At 39.8% G+C, this 23,844-nt stretch overlaps 1 protein-coding gene across 1 annotated transcript in view; it reads left to right on the forward strand.

The window, feature by feature from the left end:
* The window catches only part of SLC25A14 (solute carrier family 25 (mitochondrial carrier, brain), member 14), a 75,145-nt gene that overhangs the window by 41,813 nt on the left and 9,488 nt on the right, over nt 1–23,844 (forward strand). The window contains exons 6-8 of the mRNA XM_006881868.1: nt 14,007–14,102; nt 21,454–21,578; nt 22,346–22,481. Of these exons, the coding sequence (XP_006881930.1) occupies nt 14,007–14,102; nt 21,454–21,578; nt 22,346–22,481 (357 nt within the window). The remainder of the gene's footprint in view (nt 1–14,006; nt 14,103–21,453; nt 21,579–22,345; nt 22,482–23,844) is intronic.

The raw sequence follows: 23,844 nt of genomic DNA on the forward strand, positions 1-23,844 counted from the left end.
GGTTTGCTTGGCTCCACAGTCAACACTCTTGGAACCAGCAGCCAGGAAATTAAAAGACTTATTGGCATGGGAAAGTCTGTGAATAGAGACCTCTTTAAAGTACTGAAGTGCAACAATGTCAGTCTGGAAACTAAGGTGTGCCTGATACATGCTATGGTCTTGGCGGTCCCTTGCTATGCATAGAAGGAGATTTGATGATAGAAGGAGAATTGATGCCTTTGAGCTGTGGTATTGGAGAAGAGTATTGAATGTACGTACCATGGACTGCTAAGAAAACAAACAGATTGTCCTGGAGAGGGTGCAGCCTGACTGCTCCTTGGAGGCAAGGATTCTGAAGCTTCGTCTGACATAATTTGGACATGTACCAAAGAGGGGCCAGTCCTTGGAGAGGGACGTCGTACTTGGAAGGGTGGAGGGACAGCACAGGAGAGAAGACCCTCGATGAGATGGATTGATTCGGTGACTGGGGTAATGGGGCTAAGTGTGTCAGAGATAGTGAGATTAGCACAGGATAGGACAGAGTTTAGGGCTGTTGTGCATAGGGTCGCTATGAGTCGCAGGCTACTCAGCAGCATATAACAACACCATGGAAGAAGGTGCAAATGATGGAATAAAAAAAATGGAAACCATTAAGAAAGCAAATACTCCAAAGACACAGAACCAGAAGAAAAATATTGATGAGGAGGAACTTGCACAACTATGGAAGAAAATACAAAAAGATGAAGAAAGGATTTAAACTATAAATAAAGAGGTACAAGAGCTTAAAAAAATCATCACAGTGTAGAGAGGGTACAGTTAACACAGTACTGGAAAGAACAGGAAGACATGAAAATGCAATCCTGAATATTAAGACTGAAATGGCAGAAATGTCCACCATGCTTAAAGGACAAAAAAGAACAACAGAAGAGATGGAGCAGAGTCAGTGAGCTGGAAGACAAGAACCTCAACGGAAGCATACTAGAAGTAAAATCAGAGATGAGATGTAAAGAAAATGAAGAAAACATTAAAAACATCAAAAGGAATACTATATGTATGACTGGAATTCCCGAATATAAGCAGAATAGGAAAACCACTGAGAAAATTGTGAAGAAAATTGTAGAAGAAAACTTCCCAGGTATTATGAAGAATGAGGTAATCCACATTCAGGAAGCTCAGTGAACACCAAATAGACTAGACCCTAAAAGGAAAACATCAAGATCTGTTGTTGTTGTTATATGCTGTCAGAGTTGCCTGTTACTCATAGTGACCCTATGTACAACCCTGCTCTGTCCCTTCCCAATCTTATTGTCTCTGACATGCCTATCCCCATTACCCCAGTGATTGAATTAATCCATCTAATCAAGGGTCTTCCACTTCTGCGCTGTCCCTCTCCAAGGACTGATCCCGCCTTGTAACTTGTCCAAATATTTCAGATGAAGCTTCAGAATCCTTGCCTCCAGATCCTTGCACATTTTGTTATAATATTTTCTTTGCCTTCCTGAACTGACGTTTGAAATCTTCTGTTCAGCTCCTTAATTTCTTCTCTTTGCTTTGGCTTCTCAGTGCTCTAGTGCAATATTCAGAGTCTCTTCTGACATCCATCTTGGTCTTTTCTTTCTCCCCTGTCTTTTTAAAGGCCTTTTGCATTCTTGCTGGATGATATCCTTGATATCCTCCCACAGCTCATCTGGTCTTTGCTCATTGGTGTGGTTTTCAAATGTGAGTGGGATAGACTTAATTTTCTTCAACTTCAGCTTGAACTTGCATATGAATAGTTGATGGTATGTTCCACAATCAGTGCCTGGCCTAGTTTTCACAGCTGATACTGAGCTGCTCCAGCCATTCTTCCCACAGATGTAATAATAAATTTGATTCCTATGCATACCATTCTCATAAAAGGTATATGCTATAAATAAATCATTGAATGTGCAGAATTCTATCATTCTATCTTCAGCTTCATTTCTGTCACCAAATTCATGTTTTCCAACTACTGATCCTTCTTCCCTGTTCCCAACATTTGCATTCCAGTCACTCATTATTATTAATGCATCTTGATTGTATGATCAATCAATTTCTGACTGCAAAAGTTGGTAGAAATATTGTTTCCTCCTCTTTGGCTCTAAATGTTGATGCATATATTTGAATGAGCCAATTGGCAGCATCAGTATGGTGGTGAAGATTGAAATAGTTAACAGTTTTAGTTTGTTTGACTTCATAGTCAATACTCTTGGTACCAGCAGCCAGGAAACCAAGAGATGAATTGCACTGGGAAAGTCAGATGTTAGAGACCTCTCCAGAGTACTGAAGAGCAACGACGTCAGGCTGGAGACTAAGTGCGCCTGATCTGGGCTATATTCTTCGCAGTTGCGTGCTATGCATCAGAGAGTCGAACAGTGACTAGGGATAGTGATAGAGAATTGACTCCTTTGAGCTGTGGTGCTGGAGAAGAGTGTTGACTATACCATGGACTGCTAGGAGAATAAACAGGTTTTGTCCTGCTAGGAGAATAAACAGGTTTTGTCCTGGAGATGGTGAAGCCAGGCTGCTCCTTTGGAGGCAAGGATTCTGAAGCTTTGTCTAACATACTTTGTGCATGTTGCAAGGAGGGACCAGTCCTTGCAGAGGGATATAATGTTTGAGAGAGTGAAAGGACAGTGCAGGAAAGGAAGACCATCGATGAGATGGATTGATTCAGTGATTGGGGTAGTGGGAGTAGGTGAATTGGAGACAATGAGGTTGACACAGGGTTTAGGGCTCTTGTACATAGGGTGGCTATGAGTCACAAGTGACCCGAAGGCACATAACAACAACGAAAAACAAGTGGTATTCACTGAAATTTCTTGTATCCATATGGATATTAACCTGTCACCACATTGTATTTCAAGATCGATCTAGAAATGACTTTTTTAATTATGAAAACACTTTTAACACACCCTCTCACCAAAGGATAGGTCAACTCAAAAGAAACTTAACAAAGGTGCAGAAGATCCTAATTAAACATTCATCCAAATTCACCTTGTGTATATATACTGAGTACTGTACCCAACTAAAACTCAATTAATTTTCTTCTCAAGTGCACATGGCACATTTTCTAAAATTGATCACATAGTGGGGCACAAAGCAATCCTCAAAAAATTGAAAGACATTGAAATTATACCTAGTATCTTTTCAGACCACAATGCCATAAAACTAGAAATTAGCTACAAGAAGATAGAACGTAAAACACACACACACACACACACACACACACACACACACACTCATATGCATGTGCACATCCCAATATTGAGGCTAAATAACACCCTGCTAGAGCATGATAGGGTTATAGAAAAAATAAAGACTAAAAAGTTCCTTGAAACAAATTATAATGAAAATACAACATACCAAAACCTCTGGGATGTAGCTAAGGCAGTCCTCAGGGGCCAGTTCATAGCAATAGGCAAACACATAAAAACAAAGAAGGAACATCAATGACCTTTATCAAATAGAAAAAGATTAACAATCTAACCCCACAGCCTCTAGAAGAAAGGACAAGAGCTGAAATCGAAGACATAGAATACAGAAAAACAATTGATACCATCAACAAAACCAGGAGCTGGTTTTTCAAAAGGGTCAGTAATAAAATTGACAAATCATTGGCAAGCTTAACCAAGGAAAAAAAGGAGAAGACACTAGGAACTTGATTAATTAATGATAGAAGAGATGTCACAACAGAACCAGAGGAAATGAAATCTGTAGTATCAGAATATTATGAAAAGCTATACTCTGATAAGTTTGAAAACTTAGAGGAAAAGGACAAATTCCTTGAAACTCAAGTCCTACCCAGGTTGACATGGTCAGATGTAGAACACTTGGCCTGGACCAGATGGCTTCATAGCTGAATTCAACCAAACATTCAGAGAAGATTTATCCCCAATCCTACTTAATTTATTTTTAAAAAGAGAAGGAAGACTCCCAGAGACATTCTCTGAAGCTGAAATAAGGCAAAGATACTACCAAAAAAGAAAACTACATATCGATATCACTCATGAACATAGATGCAAAAATCCTAGCCAAGAGAATCCAAAAGCACATCACAAAAATAATTCATCATGACCATGTAGAATCCATAAGAGGTATGCAAGGATAGTTTAACATAAGACAACATAATTCACCACATTAACAAAGCAAGTAATAAGAACTATATGATAAAAAAAATAAAAAAAAATTAAGAAAAAGAACTATATGATCCTTGGAATTATCCAGAAAGGGCATTTGATAAAATCCAACACCCTTTCTTGATTAAGACAGTCAACAAAATAGTTATAGAAGGAAATTTCCTCAATATGCTGAAAAGTATATATGTAAAACCAAGAACCAATATTTTCAATGGAGAAAGACTAAAAGCGTTTTTCTTGTGAACAGAGATCAGACAGGGATACCCACTGTAACCACTTCAATTCAATATTGTATGAATGTACTTGCTAGGACAATACAATAGGAGAAGGAAATAAAAGGCATGCAGATTGGCAAATAGATGGTTAAACTGTCACTACATGCAGAAGATATAGTGGACATGGAAAACCCCGATGACTCACCAAAAAACCTGTTTGAACTAGTGAACCAGCTTAGTAGAATTGCAGGATACAAGATCAATATCCAAAAATCAGTAGGATTCCTCCACAGTAACAAAGAAAACACAGAAGGAAACTAAGAAAGCAATACTATTTACAACGTTGTTGTTGTTTTGATGTGCTGTCAAGTTGCCTGCGACTCCTAGCGACCCTGTGTACAACAGACCTAAACTTGGCCCTATCCTGTGCCAATCTCACTGTCTCCGACACACCTACCTCCCATTACCCCAGTCACTGAATCAATCCATCTCATCGAGAGTCTTCCTCTCCTGCACTGTCCCTCCACCCTCCCAAGCATGATGTCCCTCTCCAAGGACTGTACCCTCCTTGTAACATGTCCAAAGTATGTCAGATGAAGCGTCAGAATCCTTGCCTCAAGGAGTAGCCTGGCTTCAGCCTCTCCAGGGCAAACCTGTTTGTTCTCCTAGCAGTCCAACACCACAGATCAAAGACATCAATTCTCCTTCTATCATCCCTAGTCATTGTCCAGCTCTCTGATGCATAGCTAGTGATTGCCAAGACCATGGCATGTATCAGACACACCTTAGTCTCCACCATCCAAACAGGTAGGCTGTCCCAGCAGTACGCACATGGAACAAAGTGCCCCCTGGAGTCCTTGGGGCCCTCGGGCCAGAGAAAGAATACTACATATCAGATGTATAGGACAGATCACCCTCCCTTGGGAAATATTGTGATCACATGTGTTGTAAATGGAAGGGAAGATGCCCAAACCACAAGAAGTTAAACTTGGAGCAGAAATTAAAGGGAAAGGACTTTTCTTCAGAACCATCTGAAATAAGAAAGTTTCCCTAACATTAGAGCTTCATATTTGGACTTACAGGCCCTTAAACTCAAGGGACACTGATCACAGCATAATAAATCGGCAACATCTTGAAGAATTTGCAATCACAGAAACCCACAAAGGTTGAGATACAAGCTATCAGATCAAGGAGTGTATAGCAGGAGATAGGCGTTGAAGGGAGTAGGTGGGAGTAGAAGGGAATCCTGGTGGAGCAGGGAAAATGATGGGTCAAGCGACTCGTGTCAAGGGCAGGGACAAAAGTAAAACTACTGGCTATTTCTACAGTTTGGAAAGATCTGTCATCTGCATTGTTCTATAAAATGCTTGTTTGGCAGATACTTTTCTAAATCTTAGCATACAGATTAAGACAGACCAGGAAGAAGGATTGGCCATCCACTTCCAAAATAGCAGGCCTTCAAAAACTCTATGTACAATAGAACACACTTAAACTAGCAGATAGGGCAAAAGATGTGGAACTTTCAAGTATGGAAATACTAAGGCAGAGGAACTATTTACAATAGCCAACTACAAATTGAGATACTTGGGAATGAACCTAACTAGATACACAAAACCAAAGAAAACTACAAAACATTTCTGTAAGACCCAATAAAAGAACTAAGTAAATGGAACGATGTACCCTGTTCATGGATAGGAAAACTCAATATTGTGAAAATGACAATCCTACTCAAAGCAACCTACATGTTCAATGCAATCCCAATAGAGACACCAAATTTCTTTTTTTCAAGGAGATAGAAAGGGAAATTTTTCAAGTTTATTTGGAGAGGAAAGAGACCCTGACTAAGGGAAGTACTTTTGAAAAACAAAAATGAAATGGGAGGTATAACACTCTTTGACCTCAAAACCTAGTACACAGTAGTAGTAACCAAAACAGCATGATATTGGTACAATGACAGGCACATAGACCAATGGAATAAAATTGAGAACACAGAAATGGACCCATCTGTCTATAATAAAACTGGTATTTGGTCTGTCCTCCTCTGCTGGTGCCCCGGACACTTCCGGTAGTTGCTACACGTGGTAACGACCCAGTGGTCCCTTGGAATCACGCAAATGCATCACACCTGCCTTCTGCTGCTGTTTTCCTGGAAGAGTGGCCTCACGCGGAGGGGCGGCCTTTAAAGACCATGAATTGGGTGCCAGTCAGTAAATACCTCCTGACGCCTGCACTTTTCTAGGTGTTGTGAGGCCCTAATGTTATTTTTCTCTTTTTTTTTTTTTTTTCGATAGTTGAATACTTTGGAGTGAATGCAGTTTTCTGTTCCTTCTTCAGTCACCTAAAACCCTTATCTCTTAAGCACTCAACATTTTGTTTTTATAACTATTACTTGGGTTTCTATAAAGTACCACTTTTTATAAAGAAAGTAATATTTAAAAATGAAGAACTCATGTCTTTTATGGACCTTATACGTCTAATATATACTGATTTGTTTACCCCCAAAGAATCTTTGGAGTATTCTTTGGTCAGTAAATGCGGTGCATCAAAAAGAATTAAAAAAAACCCAAAACTGATATTTGACAAGAAAATAAAACCTATCAAATGGGGAAATGACAACCTATTCAACAAATGGTACTGGCAAAACTGTTCTGCTTGGCAGCATCATGATAGTGAAGAGATTAAGATTGTTAACAGCTTCAACTTACTTCACTGCACAGTCAACACTCTTGGTACCAGCAGGCAGGAAAAGAAAAGATGAATTGCATTGGAAAAGTCTGCTGTCAGGGACCTCTCCAGAGTACTGAAGGGCAACAGTGTCACTCTATAGAGACTGGGGTATGCCAGATCTAGGCTATGGTCTTCGCAGTTACTTGCATGTATCAGAAAGCTTGACAATGACTGAGGATGACAGAAGAAGAATTGATGCCTTTGAGTTGTGGAGAAGAGTACTAAATATACTATGGACTGCTAGGAGAATAAACAGGTTCATCCTGGAGAAGATGAAACCAGGCTGCTTCCTGGAGGCAAGGATTTTGAAGGTTCATCTAACGTAATATGGGTATGTTGCAAGGAGGGGCCAGTTCTTGGAGAGGGACATCATGTTTGGAAGGGTTGGAGGGACAGCACAAGAGAGGAAGACCTTGGATGAGTGGATAGACTTGGTGACTGTATGAGGTATGGTGTAATGGGTGTAGGTCTGTCAGAGACAATGAGCTTGGCTCAGGATAGAGCAGGTTTCAGAGTTGTTGTACAGAGTCGCTATGAGTTGCAAGTCACTCAGTGCCACACAACAATAACAACCACCACCCCACCAAAGTTTACAGACTACTTCAGGGTTTCCACAAGAAAAAGACTGATAACCCAATCACAAAATGAGTGTAAAACTTGCAAAAACTTTTTACAAAGGAGGACATCTGGATGGCCAAGAAACACATGAGGAAATGTTCCCTATCACCAGCAATCAATCAGAGGTACAAATCAAAACAATGAGACATCACCTCTTTCCAGCTGTAGTAGCAAAGTTTTTTAAAAAAACCCAACAAATAATGTTGGCGAGGATGTTGAGGAATTGGAATTCTCGTGTACTGCTAGTGGGATTATAAAATGGTACAACTGCTTTAGAAGGCAGTCTGGTATTTCCTCACAAAGCTGAACATAGAAATCTTATATTACCCAGGTATTCCACTACTAGGAATATATCCTATTGAAATCAGGGCTGAAACACAAATGGATTCTTTGTACACCTATGTTCATAGCAGCATTATTCACATTAGCAAGAAAACGGGATGAGCCCATATGCCCATGGACAAATGAATGGACTGAGAAATTGTGGTACATTCACACAATGGAATACTGTGCAGCACTAAGGAACAACAATTTTGTAAAATACTATGTAATTTAGATAGATTACAGAGTATTTTGCTTAGTGAAAGATCTCAGTCCATAAAAGGTCTAATACTGCATAAGACCACAACTGTCAAGTAATAGAATAACTCAATAAGATATGTACAAATGTTCAAAAAGGAACAGAGAAATAGAAAAGATAACTAGTAACACATGTATGAGGATCCAAAGCTGGGGAAGGGTAGGAGCAGATGGGTGTGGATGAGTAGGGTGTAATCATAGGGTTGCACAATTTGATGCATAGATGGAGTGGTAGGTAAAGGAAATGTGAAAGATTCGGTGTGGAAAAACAATGTTTACAAACTTTTTACGTAAATCAGGGAGAGAATAGTTTAAAAGTGATGTATGACTGGGTATTATGGTTATGGCAAGAGTCCAGAATGAAGGTTACTTAGTGGCATGGACGGGGGTGGGGGAGGATTGTATACCAATGAGGAATTTTACTTTTCAAGGAGAGGAGTAAACTGGGGGGGAGGGGGGCAGAGAGAAAAGTGCAACAATGAATGAATTGAAATCCTAAATCTCTGTAAATGTTCATTAAAATGAAAAAAAAAACCTTCACACCTCAAGTCACAAAAAACCTTAAAATCTGAAAATGTTTCTGTTTTCAAAGTTACTTTTTCCTGATGAATGTATTTATTCTCACAGACTAAAATTTTTATAATAAAAGCTAAATTTTCTGATAAAAAAAATAAAAATTTTATTTAAAAAATATGAAAGGTGAGGAGGAGGGCAGAAAAAAGGGGCAGGTGGAAAAATCACAGGGATAACAGAGTTTGTGGGTGGAGGGGAGGGTGAAGTAATGGGAAAGGTTAGAAGGGAGCTCAAAAAGACAGGGTGATAATTGGCATGTTGTTAGATGCCTTAGAGTTGAGTCCGACTCATAGCAACCCCATGAACACAATATCTGAATCCTGTCCTATCCTTTGCTATCCTGACACAAGAGCCCATTGCAGCAGTCACCATGTCTTTCCATCTGGTTGAGGGTCTTCCTCTCCTTCCCCGACCCTCCACCCTTCCCAGCATCATGTCCTCCAAGGATAGCCCCTCCTAGTAACATGCCCAAAGTATATGAGGCGAAGCCTCATCATTCTTGCCTTCAAAGAGCACTCTGGCTGCACCCTCTCCAAGACATATAAAATATAATTAATTTATATATATATATATTTGTATAAAACACAAAGTATGTGTATAAAACATGATATATATGAATAATTATTGCAAACCAACTTTTTAAAAAATGCTTAAAATAGTTTGAAACTGTTGGAAGAAACTGAAATCTAGAGAAAAGAAATGACTGCCTCAAGGATACAAGGCCAGCAAAAGGCAGCTTTGATTTGGTTTTGGGGGTTTTTTTTTACACTGTGTTTCACATTATTCTTCATTCATATTTAGTTTCATACAATCATTCTAGTACATTATGTTTTATAAAATGAATCACCATTGGACACTGTCCATCATTATCCTGTCTTTTTGCCTGGGTGCTCCCTCCACACACCAAACTGTGCAACCCTGTGGTTTAGTCCCTACCCATCCTCAACCTTTCTCCTCTTGAGTTCCCATACATGTTTTAGTACTTATCCTTCTATTTATACAATAAGCATCTTGTGCAGTATTTGTCCTTATGAGACTGTGTTAGTTCATTCAGCAGATTGCTCTCTAGTAGCTCCCATGTTATATAATATTTTTCTAAATCATTGCTCCTGAGTGCTGCATAGTATTCCATTTTGTGAATGTACCACAATTTCCCAGTCCATTCAGTTGTGGTTGGACATTTGGGCTGTTTCCATGTTCTTACGATGGTGAATCATGCTACTATGAACATTGGTGTACAAATCTTCATATGTGCCTCTGTTCTAATTTTCTCAGGGTATATTCCTAGTAGAGTAATAGCTGGGTCATATGGAATTTCTATTTTCAACCTTTTGAGGAAATGGCAAACTGTCTTCCAGAGTGGTTGTGCAACTTTACAATCCCACTAATAGTGTATGAGAGTTCCTACTTTTCCACATCCTCTCCAACATTTATTACTTGCTGCCCTACTAAACTTTGCTACTTGTACTGAGGTGAGATGGTATCTCATTTTGGTTTTGTTTTTTGTTTCTCTTATTGCCTTATTCACATATTTTAATCCTAACCCTCTTGGATCCTGTCTGTAGTAAAAATTTTGATCTTTAATTCTGTTTAAGAAGCAAATGTAATATGGGAGTGGCCAAGTCTCACTTCTGCCTGCTTCATACAGGGGAACTGTCCCCACCGATAACATCTCTGTGTGTGTGTGTGTGTGTGTGTGTGTGTGTGTGGTGCCGTGGAGTCAAGTATGACCCATCACAATCCCATGAGCAACATATCTGAACCCTCTCCCATTCTGTGCCATCTGACACTTCCTGACACACTAGAGTCCATTGTGGCAGTCACTGTGTCAAGTCACCTGGTTGAGGGCCTTCCTCTCCTTCTCTTTCCCTCTGCCTTTCCAAGCATCATATCCCTCTCCAAGAAATAGCCCCTCCTAGTAACATGCCCATTCTAGTACAATATGTCTCCTGATTTTCTGACTACTGATACCAAGTGAGGTGAAATTATTGACAGTTTCAATCTTTTCTCCATCTGTCATGATGTCACCTATTGGTCCACTGGTAAGAGTTTCTGTTTTCTTAATGTTAAGATGTAATCCGTATTAAAAATGTATTCTTAAAAAAATGTATTCTTGATCTTCTGCAACAAGTGCTTCAAGTCCTTCTCATTCTCACCAGGCAAGCTTATGTCATCTACAAGTAGGTTATTGATGCGTCTTCTTCCAAAGAATGATGCCCCATTCTTCTTTATAGAGTCCCCCTTCTCAAATAATTTGCTTAGCATACGGATTGAATAGGTATGATGGAAGAATACATCCCTGCTGCACTCCCGTCTTAATTTTAAACCATGTAGTGTTTCCTTGTTCGGTTCATCCCGCAGCCTCTTGGTCTAGTTATAGGTTTTGCATGAGTGCAATTAAGATCTTTGAGATTCTCATTCTTTTCAATGTTAGCCATACTTGTTATGATCCACACAGTCAAATGCCTTTGCATAGTCAATAAAGAATTAATAGACATTCTTCTGGTGGTGTTTATTTTCAGCCAGGATCCATCTGAAATCAGCAGTGATAACCCTGGTGCCACAGCCTCTTCTAAATCTTGCTTCTGGTGGTTCTCTATGTATTGTTCTAGCCATTTTTAAATGATCTTCAGCAGTATTTTGCTTCCATAAAACATCCATAGCTTAATACAAATGGTTACATGATCAGACATGCCACCTCACGTGCTCCTACACCTATTTCTACCAATGATTGGGTCCCATGTTCATTGCAACTTGACTCACAATTGTGGGGTTTATTAGGGTAATAGGTTGGGGCATAGGGAAGGCAAAGAATATCACACAATGCAAGTTCAGGTTTGATCTAGCAGTCCCAAGCCAGATTAACAAGGAACAATTCCTCAATTAGTGAAAGTATAGGTTTAGTTCAGCAGCACAAATGCACCTCTGGTTTCCTCAATAATCCAGCAAACTTTATCTCAAAGCAGTTACAAGTCAACTTTTCCTTCAATCATCCAGCAAAAAAAACCCAAAAAACCAACCTTTAACTATGGCTCTATCTCCAGGATTCCTCTGGTTACACCTTGCCACGGTCTCTTCACTCTCTCTCTACCACTGTCTCTCACAGTGTGAAAAAAATGCTATCTTATATTGGTTCCACCCATGAAGAGCTGTGATGTCAGGCTGGAGACTAAGCTGTGCCTAATCTGGGCCATAGTCTTCGCAATTGTGTGTTATGCATCAGAGAGCTGGACAGTGACTAGGGATGATAGGAGAATTGATACATTTGAGCTATGATGCTGGAGAAGGGCATATTGAATAAACCATGGACTGTTAGAACAAGCAGGTTTGTCCTGGAGAGGGTAAAACTTGGCTGCTCCTTGTAGGCAAGGATTCTGAAGCCTCATCTGACATACTTTGGGCATGTTGCAAGGAGGGACCAGTCCTTAGAGAGGGACATCATGTTTGGGAGGGTGGAGGGACAGTGCAAGAGAGGAAGACCCTTGATGAGATGGATTGATTCAGTGACTGGGGTAATGGGAGTACGTGTATCAGAGACAGTAAGGTTGGTATAGGATAGAGCAGGGTTTAGGGCTTTTGAACATAGGGTCACTATGAGTTACTAGTAACTTGATGGCATATAACAACAACATATTGGTCCCACAGCTGTTGATGACTTGCAAGACCATGTGTTTGTCTGCAGTTAAAGTATTTGGAGACTGCAATTAAGATAGCCCCCAAAGTGGGCTATTGCAGTGGATAGAAAAGCCAATTTTCAAAATTTCTGATACCACAAGTTCATTGTGGATTTTTTAAAATTTTATTTTATTTATTTTAATGAATATTTACAGAGATTTTGGGTTTCCATTCATTCATTGTTGCACTTTGCTCCCTGCCCAGCCCTTCCCCCCCTCAGTTTGCTCCTCTCTTTGAAAAGTAAAAGAAAAATTCTTTCATTGGTACACAATCCCCCCGCACCCATCTCACCACCCTGAGTACACTCCACTATGCAACCTTAATTGTGGACTCTTGTGATAACCATAATACCCTATCATATATCGCTTTTAAATTGTTCTCTCCCTCATCTGTTTCAATGCAATATACATAATTTATCCAGTTTTTCTGTCTTACCCCAACCCTGATGTCAGTCCTATTCTACAACAGTGGCACCATGCAGTATTTGTCCTTTTGTGACTGAAATATTTCACTCAGCGTAATGTACTTCAGTGTCACCCATTTTGAATAATACTACATAAGTTCCTTGTACCACAGCTTCTCTATCCATTCATTTGTTGATGGGCACTTGGGTTGTTTCCAACTCCTTGCTATTGTGAACAAAGCTGCGATAAATATGGGTGTGCATATATCTGCTTGGATGTCGGTTATGGTCTCTTTAGGGTATATTTCCGGTATTGGAATTGCTGGGTCAAATGGAATCTCTATTTGCAACTTTTTGAGAAAACGCCACACCATTTTCCACAGTGGTTGCACCATTTTACACTTCCAACAGTGAATAAGGGTTCCAGTTTCTCTACAACCTCGCCAGCATTTGTTGCTTGCTGTTCTGTTAAATTTTGGTATTCTGACTGGGGTGAGACGATATCTCATAGTTGCATTGTGGATTTTTTTACATTAATTTGGACTTTGTTAGGATGATTTTCGTTGGCATCACATTCCTCATACTAAGTGCTGTCATTTTTGGAGTTGGAAGAAATTTCAGGGAAAAGAAAGATTAAGTACTCACTGACAGAAGGACATAATTAGTTTAAAATGCGATTAGTTTGCAGGCTAGCCTGGGTGCAGTAGAGATCACAGCTAGTTACAGATAAAATATGATTAGTTTACTAAAACAAAAATAGCCAAAATCTAAATGTCTGGAAACAATAGCAATTACAAGAAAGCACTGATAGCATAAATAATGATCCACCCATCTAATGAATACTGTGCAGTCATTAAAATTTTCTTATAAAATATTTGTTGACAATGGAAAATGTCAACCTAATTCCTCACTAGACATACCCTTTGACAAAAATTACATTTTTCTATGTATATTTTAGCTCACTAGTTTTGTTATAAGAGCAGATGGATTTTTCTGATGGTTCTCAAACTTTGTTTTCTTAACTTGAACACAATTTGATTCTCTTTGTCAAAGATACATAGTCACCTATTTTTACTCTAGATTCGAATGCAGGCTCAAGGAAGCTTGTTCCAAGGGAGCATGATTGGCAGCTTTATCGATATATACCAACAAGAAGGCACCAGGGGTCTGTGGAGGGTGAGTACTCTTCTTATAGTGTTCTTTTTACAAATTATTTTAAATTAAAATTTATTATTCAGTAAAAATTTACAGAGACTTTGGATTTCCATTCATTCATTGTTGCACTTTTCTCCCCTCCCAACCCTCCCCCCAGTACACTACCCTCTTGGAAAAGTAAAAGAAAACTTCTTTCATTGTTTTACAAACCCTCCCCCAGGTCCACTCCACCATGTCGCCTTCACTCTAGACTCCTGTCATGACAAAAATACCGAATCACATATCCCTTTTAAACAGTTTTCTCCCTCATCTATTTCAATGAAGTAGACATTATTTATCCAATCTTTCTCAGTCTCCCCCCCAATTCCAATGTCAGTCCTGTTTTACAACAGTGGCACCATGCAGTATTTGTCCTTTTGTGACTGAGATATTTCAGTATAATGTCCTCCAGGCTCACCCATTTTGAATAATATTGCATGAGTTCCTTGTTTTCCAATGCAGCGTAGTATTCCATTGTGTGAATATACCACAGCTTCTCTATCCATTCATTTGTTGATGGGCACTTAGGTTGTTTCCAACTCCTTGCTATTGTGAACAAAGCCACGATAAACATGGGTGTGCATATATCTGCTTGGATTTTAGTTTCTTATAGTGTTCTATACCCTTCAGCTCCTAGAATTTGCACAGGATCATTTTTATATAGCCATACAATTGTGAGCTATCATCTTATGTGAAATTCTTCACTAGCTCCCAAAATAAAGTAAGGGGCTCCTCATGACCTGTGTTGCCATCCATTCCATTTGGAATCATGGCAACTCCGTGTATGTAGAGTAGAACTGCTTCATAGGGTTTTCAAGGAAGTGACCTTTTGGAAGCAGATCGCCAGCCATGACTTCTGAGGCAAATCTGAACACAGTCTTTTCATTAGTAGTTGAATGCTTAACTGTTTGTACCACCTGATGATGCCTCATCATTTGTAAACTGAGTAACTTTATCAGTGGTCTTTGTTGTTATATACTGTTGAGTTGGAGTTGAGGCAACTCATTGCTGACCTTACAGCAGGTTTTCAGATACAGTGAATTGCACGGGAGTAGATTAACCATCTTTCTCCCTCAGAGCAACTGATGGATTCAAACCATGTGCCTTTGAGTTGATAGCATAGCTCCTTACCCACCAGGCCACCTGAGCTCCCCTCAGTGGTCTTCAGTTCTGCTTAATTTTTGCAGATTGTATGTATGGGAGAGATAATTAAATTAATAGATATAACCATCTTGATTGAGTACAATTCACAGGGGATTCATTATATTATTGCCAGCTTTATGCTAACACAGCAATGTATGGCTATAATATTCTCTGTAGTGCTTATGCTTAGCAACAATTGTTATCATGTTATAAAATATAAAAGATAGTCCTCTCTCCTCCATATTTCCTTTCAGGGATGGAGATCTGCCCCTTTGAGGATGTACCTTTCTTTTTTAAAATTTTTTTAAAATTTTTAATGTGAGTACCGTCAAATCTGATCTGACTGGTACAGGAGGAGATTGTCCCTCCTTCTTCAGCAGAGCATCTGGTGGATTCGAATTGTGCTCCTCTGGGATTGCAGCGCAGCTTCTTGCCACTAGGCCACCAGAGCTTGTCTAGGGATGTAACTTTCTAATAAATCAGTCTTTACTATTTTACCCTCAAAAAAATGTGCTGTAAATGTACCTGAATAAACCATAAAAATGTGTTGAAAAAGATAAACTGTAAAAAATTGAGAAAATACTGAAATGTAAAAAACAACAACAAACAAATTCAATACTTTAGCCACGTATAGACATCAGTGTTAACATTTTGTCATATTTCAATCTTAAATCTATATTATTATTTTTAAAATTATTGTTGCTCTTCCTATAACTTTTCTTTGGAGTGGGGACGGCTTTAAAGAACAAAGTTTTTCACAGTTCTGGAGACTCACAGCTCAAATCACATGTTTATTCATTCCTTGCTGGTAGGTAGTCTGGAAGGTCCTCACATAGAGATTATCTTCCCCTGTCTGTGCATATCTCTATATTTAATTTGTTCTTTAAAAACCAAAAAGTTTTATTGTATTTGGATGGAATTTTACTGAGCAAAACTAGTTTCCATTCAACAATTCCTGCATATTTTGTTCATTACATTGACTGCAACCCCCACAATATAATATCACCCCTCTCATTTCCTCCCTGTCTTCACTCTTTCCATGTGTCTTTCTTTCCTAGCCCTTCCTGCCTTTGAACTTTATCCCTGGGCAGATGCTGCCTTTTTGATCGCATGTGATTGAGTGTTGCCGTATAGGTTTTCATCATCTTTGATCACTTCATATTCAATAAGACTACTAGGACAGTATGCAGCCAGAACAGAATGGGAAATTCTTTAATAGACTTAGATATGTAGTTGTCTGGCGCTGTCAAGTCAAGTATGACTTCTAGTGACCCTGTGAACAACACTTCTGAACCCTGTCCTATCTTGTGCCTTCCTCATCATCTCCGACACTCTAGAGCTCGTTGTTACAATCACTATGTCAATCCAGCTTCCTTTAGGGTTTTCCCCTCTTTCATTGTCTTCCCCACTTTTCTAAGCAATGATATCTTTTTCCAAGGACTGGCCCTTCCTAACAACATGCCCAAAGAGACAGATTTATTTAGATAAATTGTTGTTTACTGTGGAGTCGGATCCAACCCATAGCTGGCCCTCCAGTGGGTTTTTAGAGGCTGTCAATAGCACAGGAGATTGCCCATCTTTCTACTGTGGAGGGCTGGTGGATTCACACTGCGTGCCTTTGGGTTGGTCGTGCAGCTTCTTACCACTAGGCCACCAGAGCTCCCTTATTTAGATCTGTTGTTGTTGTGACTCATAGCGACAACAGCTCTGAAGGCGGCCCTGTCCTGAGCCAGTCTCACTAATTCTGACACACCTACCTCCATTACCCCAATTACTTTATCAATCCATCTCATCCAGGGTTTTCCTCTCCTGTATTGTCCCTCCACCCTTCTGAGCATGATGCCCTTATCCAAGGACTGGTCTCTCCTGACTGTTGGTGTTATGTGCCATCGAGTTGCTTGCGACTCATAGCGACCCTATGTACAAGAGCCCTATGAAGCAGTTCTCAGTCTCTTCACCATCCATACTGATGCTGCCAATTGGCCCAGTGGTGAGAATCTTTTCTCTTCTTGATGTTGAGATTCAATCCATATTGAAGACTGCAGTCCTTGACCTTCTGCAGCAAGCGCTTCAGGTCCTCCTCAGTTTCAGCAAGCAGGATCGTGTCATCCGCATAACGCAGGTTGTTGATGATTCTTCCACCCACCAATCCTGATGCTACATTCCTCCTTGTACAGCCCAGCATCTCAGATGATCTCTCCTGGCTATATGCCCAAAATATGTGAGACAAAGCTTCAGAATCCTAGCCTCCAAGGAGAAACTTGGTTTCACCCTCTCCAAGACAGATCTGTTTGTTCTCTTGGTATGTTCAAGACTGTTTTCTAGCACCACAATTTGAAGGCATCAGTTCTTTTTCTGTCATCCTTAGTAATTATCCTATAGGAGCATTTATTTTTCTTTTAATAATTTACTCCAACTTCTTATTTTACAAAATTTCTGATATAACAATATTTCAAAGACTAGAAAAATGGACACCTATATACACATTACCTGGATTAAATAACTATCCATTAATTTTGCCATATTTGCTGTTTCTAGCTATGTTTGTTTTCTCTATCCCTTTCCTAAGAAGAAGGACAATCTTATACATAAGCACAATATCATTATCACACCTTAGAATATTTACAATAATTATCTAGTCCATATTCAGATTTCTTCTACAGAAGAGACCGGACAAGTTGTCTCATAGAGTGTTTCCTCCTGGTATTAAACTTGTTCCTTTCTTCCTTGTATTCTCTGTAATTTGGAAGTCAGGTTTCTTAACTTAATTATAGTCATGTTGAACATTTTTGGTCCACAAACTTCATGGCTCTATTCTTCACAATGGATCAGAGGAAGAGGTAGATAAAATTAGAATGTCCCACAGTTAGTTGTGCCAACTTCGGCTGCTTGATAAAATGATGTCTGCTAGTGCTCTCATTTGCAAAAGGGATGTTTTCCCCATTACAACTAGAAAGCAATCTGAGGGATGAGATTGTAACAACAGGCATCAATCCTAATTCCTATTAATTTTACACCTGATGGTTTTATGCCGCAATCTCAAAGATACACAGTATGAATCTACCAGCTGTTCTGCAGGAGAAAGCTGGGTACTCTCCTCCCATGTAATGTACTGCCTCTGAAAACCCGCTGGATGACCAGCTATGAGTTGATTCTGACTAGAGGGTACACGACAACAATGATCTTTGAGATTTGCTTTTTGTTAATAGCAGAGCACTGTTTCCTGATTAATTGAAACCAGAAAGTGGAACTAACTAGAACGTTTTTGCAAGTGAATGTCAAGGGAAAAACAAAGAGCTATAAATAGAATTGGAGATTTTGTTTGGGGCCCTTAGCTCTTTTTACCATTGCCTGTTTACATGATTTCAGAACATAATATAAAAGTATATTGTGTTATGTATTCTTTTGACACAGATATATTTTTTGCAGCTCAAAACATGTATTAATAGGACAACCGTGCCCCAGTAGTAAAACTGAGAGGCCAGTGGGGATAGAGGAAGAAGGAAGACACGAACAGTACAAACAGGGAGGAAGTGGGGGGAGTGCTGTCGCATTTTGGGTATTGCAATCAATGTCATGGAAAGAAGTATGGACTACTGGATTAATAACCAATTTGTTCTATACACTTTCTCTTAAATTAATAGTAAAACATTTCAAAAAATTTTAAATGCAAACATATGTTTTATTTCAACAAGGAAATCAGTTACTTCCCCCCCGCCCAGCACCTGGTCCTTCCAGTCTGTCTGTGGTTTATTTGCCCGCTTTGCTTATAACGTGGATACTGAACATGTTATACTTTCTTCCTAACTCCATTGTAAGACCAACAGCGTGAGTATAATGAGGCATAAAGGGGCACTTGTCTCAGTGTTGGGGCTGCCACAGTGTCGTGGGAACTGTGGTGAATTGGGGAGCTCATGCTCTGTTTAAGAGGACAGCTGCTCTTCAGCACCAGCCCATTGCTGTCATTCCTTGACAGGAACCCAGCACTGCCTCATTTTCTATATTGACTCTCAAGAGAAGCTAGAAATCTGTATTTTTGTATGAAACATCCCAAGTTTTCACCTGGTGACTACGAATGCATTCTTCTGGTAAAACTTGTGTGGGCCACACAACACCTGTATGTGGCCTGAATTTGGCTCATGGGCCTGTGAGGCCGTACTGCTCACCCAAGCACAGTCTCCTTGGAAGATCGTCTTTTTTAACAGAATGGAGTGGATAGAAGGGTCAGGGAGAAAGGAATCATTGGACCTTCTGGCCAGATCAGCATTTACTATCTCCTGATTGGGGGACAGGAGGCATTGACAATACAGCCACATGGCCTTCCCTTTGTGAACTGACATTGGGAATTCAGAAACGATTGACTTTATAACCTAAGTGAGCTCTGAAAGCAGTTTTCCCAACAGTATGTCATTTTCCATTAGAGGCATTTCAAAATAGTTACAAATATACATTCTGAATTTTTTTTAAATGTGTAAGATTTAATGGCACCTAACAGCAACAGTGACTGATAATGTTGGTCATCTTTACATGCGCTTATAGAAGATTTTCTGTGTCCTTTTTTGAGGAAATAACCTGTGTAGATTGCTCAACTTTTAATTGGATTGTGTAGTTTTAATTGTTGAGGTTTCAAATCTTTTGTTCATAAGGTCGCTAGAAGTTGTGCTTGACTTGACAGCACCTAACAACAACAACAACAGACACTTATTAGCTATATTTGCACATATTTTCTCCTATTCTGAGAGTATGTCTTCACTTTCTGGATAATACGCTTTTAATCACAAAATTTTAATATTTTTATTAAGCCCAACTGGGAGTCATCTTTTCTTTTTTCTTCTGTTACTTGTGCTTTGAGTATCATTTATTTTTAGTACAGTAACTTTACACTTGACTACCAAAATGCCTGATCCAGGCCATGACCTTTTCAATTACATGCTATGCATCAGAGAGCTGAACACTGACTAGAGATGATAGAAGGAGAATTGATTGATGCCTTTGAGCTGTGGTGCTGGAGAAGAGTATTGAATATACCATGGACTGCTAGGAGAACAAACAAGTTCATCCGAGAGAGGGTGAAACCAGGCTGCTCCTTGGAGGCAAGAATTCTGATTTGTCTGACATACTTTGGATATGTTGCAAGAAGGGACCAGTCCTTGGAGAAAGACATCATGCTTGGGTGGGTGAAGGGACAGTGCAGGAGAGGAAGACCGTCTATAAGGTGGATTGATTCAGTGACTGGGGTAATCAGGGTAGGTGTGTTGGCGACAGTGAGATTGGCACAGGACAGAGCAGGGTTTAGGGCTGTTGTACAGAGTGTCACTATGACTCTCAAGTGACTGGACAGCACATGACAACAGCAACAACTAAAATGTTAGTGATCCAAGTCCACCCCTTAGTGCTGAGGAAGAAAAGCCTGGAGTTCTATTGCCATATGAGTGTGTTGTTATATGCCTTCAAGTTGAGCCTGACCCATAGCGACACTATGAGCAACAGATCTGAACCCTGTCCTGTCCTGTGCCATCCTCACACTTCCTGACAAACTAGAGCCCATTGTTGCAGTCACTGTGCAAATCTACCTGGTTGAAGATCTTCCTCTCCTTCATTTCTGAGCATCATGTCCGTCTCTAAGGAATAGCCCCTCCGATCAACATGCCCAACATATGTGAGGCAAAGCCTCATCATCCTTGCCTGCAAGGAGCACTCTGGCTGCACCCTCTCCAAGACATATCTGTTTGTTCTCTTGGCTGTCTGTTGGATGTTCAGTGCTCTTCTCCAACACCACGGCTCAAAGGCATCAATTCTTATTCTGTCATCCTTATTCACTGTCCAGCTCTCAGATGCATAGCGTGTGATTGAAAAGACCATGAACTGGTACACCTTAGTCTTTAAATTAACATCATTGCTCTGCAAAAACATAGACATTGAAATCCTAAGGAGACTAATTCTATTCTAATCTGCTATGAATGTCCATGAATTCAAGTCGACTTGACATTAATGGGCTAAGAGAATTGGGCATTTAGTCCCAGTGTTAATTGCTCTGGTTAAGTATGAATAGATTTGAAAGTGTGCTCTCTGAACTTCACACCTGGATTTCTCTGGTGAGTTTCGCCTTCTGACCTATATTTTCTGACTTTCAGGCTTATGTCGGTATCTCTGTCTTTCCCTGGTGTCTGTTGTCAATTGTGTTTTATAGGGTGTGGTTCCAACTGCCCAGCGTGCTGCCATCGTTGTGGGAGTAGAACTGCCAGTCTATGATATTACCAAAAAGCACTTAATATTGTCAGGGATGTTGGGAGACACAATTTTAACCCATTTTGTGTAAGTAAAATTCTCTATTTTCATCATCTGGAGCATATAAAAAAAAAGCCTCTTTCCCTGTAATCTTCTGTGCACCTGAGAAATGGTAGCCGTGGCGTAACTACATCAACTCTCCCATTACCATCACAAGTCTCTGATAAATAAATGAGTACTCAGAGGTCCTGGATGCTCTGGTCACCTTAATGCTTGGGGACAGCCTTTATTACAGCAGCCTACCAGATGTCTGTAAGCTTTGTATCTCTTCATTCACAAGTCTCTGTACATCTAATGAACACATCTTTTATTTGCTTGGCTTCATTTTGGATCAGCAAATAAACATTTCTCAATGGGAATCCATAAAAAGGGTGAGAGTTTATAGGGCCCATGAAGGTAAATTGTCATTTCTACTCTCAGCCTCTATTTTCTTTCTTTTGCAACCGTAATGGTATATTGCTCCTGAACAGCATTTGTCATATGGTTTGAAAATGTACATATCTAAAACGTACCGCGGTTTGAAACTGTACGTAACTAACAGATGATGTCTGATACCTTACTGTTTTGAGATCTTGTTAGGCCTTCCAATTGAGTTTCATACTGAAAAGTGAAAGGGGCAATTTTTAAATGGTATCTCTTCAGAAAAGATCTCCTTTTTCTTTAGATTATAATGGAAGAGCGAGTGCCAAGTTTTAACTCAGGGTCTACATTTATTGATGCTTGGCCTAATTTCTGTTTAAGGGAACTGGGAAGGGGGCATGGAGTAACTGCTATCTTAAGGTTTTCATCCTTAGTTCCAGCTTTACATGTGGTTTGGCCGGGGCTCTGGCCTCCAATCCGGTTGATGTGGTGAGGACTCGCATGATGAACCAGCGGGCAATCGTGGGACATGTGGACCTCTATAAGGGCACTTTGGATGGAATTTTAAAGGTATGTGCAGTGCGGGCTAGGATTGGATTTTTGTCATTTTCTGTTATGTCTCAAACATTTTTTTTTCAGTCTTAAGTGCGACATATCTTTCAAGATGAAAGAATCAGTTTGCATATTGTTAGTAGCATCTCCTGGTCATTCCCCAGCAGAAAAGTTGTATCCTTGGCAATTTGCCGATGCACAGTGATCCTTAATATCATTACTGCAATTTGGGTGTTTGGGATTGTAGGAACAGAGAAGACTTCCACTATTCTGCATCTGCCCTCTTGGGACCAGAGACCTTGTAATAGAAAATACAGTGCTTGTTCTCAGTTCAAGGTTATGCTGTTGTTCACACCTTGACTTTGAGTGTCTGCTGTGTTATATTTGGATCCAGTTCAAACCCATGCTAAGAACTTTCCCTTCTACCACAGTGGCTTAGTTTATAGGGAGTTGCCAACTCCTACAAGTTGGTGCCTCTCTGACAGTTTGAATACACTGACTGCTCAGAGAGAGAAATATGGGCAATCTACTCTATGCAGTTTACAGCCTCTGAAAATCCACTGTGAATTGGTTCTGACCTGATGGTAATGAATTTTGAGTTGATCCCAGATACATTATTTCAGAATCTCCATTTTAACAAGATCCTAATACATTTTTTTAATACATAAGGACCCCTGGTTTTCCAGGGAGTAAATTATTTCTGGAGGAGTTGCCCATTTTTCTCCTACACAGTGGCTAGTAGACTCAAACATTGGACTTACCTGTTAGCAGCTTGATAACTTTTCATACTGTGCCACCAATGCTCCTTAAATCCAAAGCAATGCACCACAACAAGATAAAGGTAAACAATCAGATTGAAAAATGGGCACAGGATATGAATGGACACTTCACCAAAGAAGACATTCAGATGGCCAACAAACACATGAAGAACTGTTCAAAATCCCTACCTCTAGGAGAGATGCAAATCAAAACAACTGTGAGATATCATCTCACCCCAGTATGAATAGCAAAATTTAACAGAATAGCAAACAACAAATGCTGGAGAGGTTGTGGAGAGATGGGAACCCTTATTCACTGTTGGTGGGAGTGTAAAATGGAGCAGCCACTGTGGAAGACTGTTTGACACTTTCTCAAAAAGTTGCAAATAGAAATACCATTTGACCCAGCAATTCCACTACTGGGCATTTACCACAAAGAAACCATAACTGCCACCCAAGCAGATATATGCACACCCATGTTTATCGTGGCTTCATTCACAATAGCAAAGAGAAAAAACCTAAGTGCCCATCAACAAGTGAATGGATAGAGACGCTCTGGTATACAACGGAATACTATGCTGCGTTGAAAAACAAGTAACTCATGAAATATTATTCAAAATGGA

The sequence above is a fragment of the Elephantulus edwardii genome, unplaced genomic scaffold (genome assembly GCF_000299155.1).
Source record: "Elephantulus edwardii isolate Elephantulus edwardi_28Jun2011 unplaced genomic scaffold, EleEdw1.0 scaffold00016, whole genome shotgun sequence".
NCBI lineage: Eukaryota > Metazoa > Chordata > Mammalia > Macroscelidea > Macroscelididae > Elephantulus > Elephantulus edwardii.